General features: G+C 44.6%; 1 protein-coding gene across 2 annotated transcripts; it reads right to left on the bottom strand.

Moving 5' to 3' along the window:
* Window positions 1–440: 440 nt before the first annotated feature.
* Window positions 441–4,369, bottom strand: LOC123092911 (phosphomannomutase-like). 2 transcript variants are annotated; one of them, XM_044514767.1, is made up of 11 exons: window positions 4,010–4,369; window positions 3,019–3,339; window positions 2,835–2,901; window positions 2,622–2,698; window positions 2,482–2,517; window positions 2,337–2,392; window positions 2,165–2,264; window positions 1,972–2,067; window positions 1,808–1,897; window positions 1,438–1,489; window positions 441–691 (listed from the first exon to the last, which is right to left on the bottom strand). In XM_044514767.1, the coding sequence occupies exons 2-11, from the start codon at window positions 3,133–3,135 to the stop codon at window positions 636–638; spliced, it is 747 nt and encodes a 248-aa protein (XP_044370702.1). In that variant the 5' UTR covers window positions 3,136–3,339; window positions 4,010–4,369; the 3' UTR covers window positions 441–635. The 2 variants fall into 2 exon arrangements, with proteins under 2 accessions (XP_044370702.1, XP_044370701.1); XM_044514766.1 differs by having other exon boundaries at window positions 3,019–3,330.
* Window positions 4,370–6,373: the final 2,004 nt, after the last annotated feature.

Genomic DNA, 6,373 nt, shown 5'->3' with positions numbered 1-6,373 from the left:
TCCCATTACCAACTACCCGTTCAAACCACTTAGGCTGTGTTTGATAGCGAAATATTTTTTAAGTATTTTGAGAATACCACAGTTTTTTTGAATACCAAAGTTTTATTTACTTTGAGGTGCTTGACTACCACTGAAAACCAAAGTAATAATACTGTAGTATTTCCAAAACTGTGGTAATTTCTCTGCATAAAAAAAACCTGGACCTCTTTTTTTAAAACAGAGGATGCGAAAGAAACACATCTTCTTCCTCGCTCGAAGCTGCCGGCCCTGTCATATCTGTCAGCGGCCATGGACTTCATCCTCCAGCTTACATTACTCCCGTCTCTCGCTGTCGGCGGTTTGCCTCTGCCTAACTATTTTTCTTCCATAAAAACAAACAACAGAGGCTCGGGCTCCCTCGCCGGCCCAATATGGCCGCATACATTTGCGCCAAATGCCCGCATACAAAATCCGCTGTTTGTGAATGTATAATACACAGTTCTGTTTACAACAACAATGACGACAAATTGCTCCCAACGGGGAGGGATGCAAAAAATGTACGAGTTCAAAGCGAGATCTATCTACTGAGGAATTATTCCAAAACAGTGAGAGGGGGTGTGGAGAACACAAATTTAATTTGGACGATAGTCTGGCGATCACTTTGACAGGAAGATAGATCTGCAGTGCTGCACCGTGTCGTCGGGGCTGGTAACTGCACATGTAAATGGTCAGTCAGCACCAAATCCCAATAAATAAATCATGGGTTGAACTCGGCTAAAAAAACTGAGCCAGACACACTAATAAGTGGAGTAACAGAGTAATGTTTCGCAACTACTCCCTCCGTCCCAAAATATAAGAACGTTTTTTACACTATCATAGTGTCAAAAACGTTCTTATATTTTGGGACGGAGGGAGTAAATCACAATGGGAGTTGTGCAATGTTTCTGAAGGAGTATTGATGCCCTATTGTTTACTCAGTTCGGTACTCCATTACAGCCTGAGGTGCACTCTTCAGGGACGAATATGACTTGAAAAGGTACCACTCCAGATGATTAAATATGATGGTGAAAAGGTAGTTGCTGACATCCACTACAGCTCGATGATCAACAATTCAGTGAAGTTGGATATTTGATGATACTGCCCTCATGCTTGAGCACAATGCCAAATATGAAATCAGTTAGCAACTAATAATTTCGTTTGCTATTTGCATGCTCTGTGCAGTTCAGCTCATTAGATTCATATCTGAGATATAAAGTTTTTCAAAGATGTTCTCTCTACCTCTCCAGTTTGGCATTGTGCTCAAGCAAGAGGGATTAACCAGCCATTTGAGAAATCTCCTATTAAGCTACGATCTTTCTTATCATGCGAAATTGCTCATTCAGGGATTGTCCTATATATAAAAGTCTCCTTGATTTCATAGCCATTACAAGAATAACTTTTAACATACAACCAGCATACCTGTATGACCAACTGTTCTGTCAGATTCAAATATCTCATGATCATTGCCACCCTATTAAATATAATGAAAGGAAAAAAGAATGTCAGTTCCAGTTTGTGGTATACAGTACAGCTAAGTTTGTACTCCCTCCGTCTCAAAATAAGTGTCACAAACTTAGTACAACTTTGTACTAACTACAAAGTTAGTACAAAGTTGAGACACTTATTTTGGAACGAAGGGAGTAGTAATTAAATGGGATGACGTTAACAGAATAACAGTGGCTTGAAAAATTTATCAAACATCATCTTGTGTGCACAAAGATACTTCACAAAAAGAAAAGGAGATTTCTTTACTTGGAAGCACGGCACAACAACAGTATACATCTCTTACCTTGTAGGTTTTGTCCCCAAAGAAATGAATTTCTTTGAATTCGTCGAGATATCTCAAGCAGTAGGTTTTGTCCCAGCCATGTGGGAATACCTGAATTCAGTGATGCAGTAGTAAATATCAAACTGATTATTTCTAGCAGATATTTAAGAGTTTAGAACACTCACATCAAAACTGATCTGCCCTCCAATAGAAAAAGTCAGGTTCAGGTGTGCAAACTTTTCACGAAGCACTGACACCATTTTAGGCCGAACGTTATGTACCTAAACAAAACGAGTCGGTTCAGTTTCATGTTTTTCTAATAGCTATTTTCCCTTTCTGATTATAACTAACTACTTTTTCTTATAAGACAATCTGCACCTTATCATACTTCTCAAAATCATCACGTTCTTCTTGACTACAGTTCCTCCCTATAGGCGACACATTGATCATTCCACTCCTGAATTCTATGAATGTGCCTCTGAGTAAACATTTACTCGGTCAGTGAAGGGCTAGCGCCTGAGGGAATTCTCGAATATGATTCTGCACTGACCTTTTAATTGGGATATCCAAATCCGCAATGTAATGAAGGGTGAAGTTAATGAATTCCTGCAAAGAACACATAATATCACTATCAAGGCCTCAAAACTCATCGGCAAGGACATTACAAGAAAGAACGCCACGTGACAAAGGCTCACCTTAAGCTGGTCATCTCCAAGATGCGTTTTCAAGCTCTGTAGAGTGAAGAACACCGGTCAATATTCAGCTGTGGACCTTTATACAACATCTCCGTAAACTCGGTACTCTCGTGCTAAAACAGCGCGGCGTGGGCACTTACTTGTGTCCCGATGAGCTTGCCGTCCTTGTGCGCGACCAGGCCGTTCTCGGAGAAGACGTAGTCATAGTCGGTGATAACTGCAGAAGAGAGAACAAATATCAAACGAAATTGCTGCAATTGCTTACAGTTACAGACAAGACGAGCAGACAATGGAGTCACGAGGAACTCTGAATCCAAGCAGACTGTACTGCTGAATCAAAGAAGGGTGGGTACCTGATTTGGCAAGCTGCTCGGAGATCTTGACCAGATCGGATCCCCCCACCACGCCGACGGTCACATTCTGCTCCCAGAAGAAAACCAGAGAGCCACAACCAGACATACAGTGAGCAATCTCGCCTGACAATCCTACGGATAGAGAAACTGAAATGAGAGGACACAGGGTCACATTTGGCCTCACCTCACGCAGGCGCTTCATAAACTCGAGCAACTCCGGCGTCACCTCCTTGCGGGGGGCGGTGAGGGTGCCGTCGACGTCGAAGAGTGCGAGCACCCCGGCATTCTTCTTTGCCGCCATCTTCCTCCTCCTGCTGAAGCTGCTACGAAGGAGGGATGGGGCGCACCACCTCGCGACGACCGCGTGATATAGCACCACCGGGGTCGCGGGGAGGAGGTGGAGGAGGATGCATGGAGCGGAGAAAGTCAGCTTGGCGGCACGGATCCAGATGCACCGGACTCCTCTTCTATCCCTTCTCCCTCCCTCCACACGAGGCTACAAGACCTAATCCAAGTGTCATACAATATTCGGCAAAAGAATAACACTAACACTAATATTAAGGCGGGAAGCAATCGCCTCGTTATTAATTCAGATAATTTGGAGGTCATTGAAACCATGAATAATGGCAGACGGTTGGCAGGAGCGGCGGCGGCAGTTTTTAATGACTGCTATTTTTATGGCCTGTGATTTTCCTATTTCTAGGTTCGAACATTATAAATAGAGAAGAAAATAAGGTTGTGCACGAACTTGCTAGGTTGGCTAGATTTTCTTCTACTGTTGATTGGTTTGCGGAGCCTATGAATGAAATTGTACCATTCCTCACAAAAGATGTATGTATCTCGGTTGAATAAAGTTCGTATGTTATTTAAAAAAAATGTCTGATGACATTCCAGTTTAATATATTCCAGATGTACAAATTTGGAAGCAACGGCATCAATTACTCATTACTCAATTATATATAAGCAGCAAGCATCATTGCATGATTTGCATCAATGGCAATATGACATGAACATGATTGACATCAATTTGTATGTAAGTTCAATTGTATGGTTGACATGAACATGAATTGACATCAATGGCAGTATAAGCAGAGCACTGTATGCATCAACTATTCATCTTCATGTTCCCAGATCTGCTAAGCGGAATTGCAGGAAGGTCAACTGTACGTATGTACCTTGCTAACTTGTTAAGGTAGGTCGGCGGTGCCCGTCTGGCGCCGCTGAGGACGCAGCAATGCTGCCGAGTGCGGACGCCCTGCAGGTTGGAGGCGAGCCGACGAGGGGAGGGACCGTGCCGCCGACCGGCGCCGTGATGGGAGCGGGCTAGCTGGCGTCGGCGTCTCGGCGACGGCCGACAGGGGACACAGGGACACCGGGACAGGACAGCGGAGCGTGGGGGCGAACCGACGAGGAGATGGAGAGGGCCAGAGGGGAGCCGGCGGCCGACCGGCGACGCCTGGGAGGGGAGCGGCGCTGGCTGCGGCCGTGTGGCGGCGCCTCGAGAGGGAGTGATTTATTTTTATTCTATTTTGAGAAAAGAGGAGAGGGAGTGATTTTTTTAGCAACTTTTTTTTTGAGATTTTTTTTTGAGAATCTTTTTTTTAGAGTTAGGAAAGGGAGTGATGGGAGCGGGCTGCTGCCTTGCTGGGCTCAGGCCGATAGGTTGCCATTTTTGGGCCTCGATAGAAATACTCAACAAGTTTTGCCCAACTCGGCGAGGAAGGGATAATGACAGTGGTGTCTTCGGCTTGCTTCAGTGTTTGAAGTCGTCATTAAATAGTCTATGAATCTAGATGTGATTTTCTTAAAAATTAGTGTTCGTTGTACATGAATAGATTAGAATTTTCCCGCAATACAATGAAATTCAATTTGTGCACCGTCCAAGGGGCAGTACTCTGCGCTCGAAATCCCACACCACTCCCATGTGAGCCCTACGATTGAACGATGTGAAACTGTTTGATACACTAGCTTCGTTTTATGATACGTAGACGATGGACGATAGAAGTCTATTCAGGGGACTTTACTTTACGGAGTCGTAAGAAAGAGGGCCTTCAACAAAGGATGTCTAAGCATGCAAAACAGTGAATCTGTATGACGCGATTTAAAAACATCATGATTTTGGGCTTTGTTTCTACGATTAGCCACAATGGTGAGTAACATACATATATCCCTAGACTATATTATTATCTTCATAGTGGGTAGTAACATAAGTGTGGTAATATGCAAAGCTTCATTTATTAGGTTATAGACTCATATTACATTGGGACATGTGATGTTACAGTAACTACCTAAGTTACTATAACTACCTCTCTCTCCTCATCAACTCATTGCCACATAAGCAAAGTTGCTGAGGTGGACTCGATGTTACTGCCGAAGTTACTCCCACTGTGGCTAGTCTACCAGAGGTTACCGAAAGAGCTAATCAGTAATGCGCATGCATATCATACATACCTAAGAGATTGATCCCCACTATAGAGTTTATCTCAACATGCAGTCTATCCACGTCATCACGCGTGCCACCTCAACAATTTAGTTGCAACTTGCTAAGAATAATGGCAGGTTTTAGTTATAATTTTTTTTCCAACTCACACTAACAAACACTCTTTCCCTCCCCGCCTCTTTCCCGCCTCTTCCCCTTCACAACCGTTCTTCTCCATGCCTTAACTATCCACCCACCAACTTCAATTTGACATGTACCCCGACTCCTTCCCTCTAGTCCCCTCCATCTTTAATTTTTCTACCCCGTCCTTCGATCTCTACCACGCAGATGGCTAGCCACCACCCTATCATGCTGCCTAGATTTATGTTGGTGACCCATCTACAGATTGCCAATTCTTCGAATAGTGGCCGTGGGGGTAGCCGTAAGAGCGGTGGCAACGAGGGCGTCCACCATTACACCAGCAGAGATCACGGACGTGCTCTCGACGTAAGGCACTGCCGGCCGCCGCTAGCCTATATTGGTTTGATCCAGAAAAGCTTGGCTGGAGTATTGCCGAATTGGCCTACTTGCCATCTCTTAGAGGTGTCTGTCATGGGTTGAGCAATAACCACCTCCAGGCCATGAGTATCTCTTTCCCCAATTTTGTTGGCTTGCCTTCCTATTTTTCATCTTTTTGTTAGGATGATACTTTTTGTACAGAGAAATTTGCCCCGTTTGGACCTGTACCATGAACCATCTCTTTGGAAGTCTTGAGCTGTACCTCCGATGGTTGTTTATTGGGTCTTTTACATTTGTGTCCCTAACTCAAACCCACTACTCACATTTGCCCCTAATTCGAAAGCCTGCTCAAAAATGCCCCTCCGCTGTCATGTTCCCTTATAGAATTGCCCTTCCGTGCCGTTTCCGTCCAGTCAAGGTTGTTTGACTGGTAAGCGGATGTCTCTTTGACATTTTTGCCCCTTCGTCCTTACAGCCGGGCCCAAGTCAGCGGTTCACTCTCTCCCCCTCTCATTCTCTCGCCCGAGTCGCATGCTCTCTCTTTCTCCCCCAACTCGCCTCCCGCCGTAACCCTAACCCTAGCTCGCTCGATCCGGTCGAT

The sequence above is a fragment of the Triticum aestivum genome, chromosome 4B (genome assembly GCF_018294505.1).
Source record: "Triticum aestivum cultivar Chinese Spring chromosome 4B, IWGSC CS RefSeq v2.1, whole genome shotgun sequence".
Taxonomy (NCBI): Eukaryota; Viridiplantae; Streptophyta; class Magnoliopsida; order Poales; family Poaceae; genus Triticum; species Triticum aestivum.
Note: the sequence above shows the minus strand (reverse complement) of the source record. Positions and strands in the feature narration are given on the sequence as shown.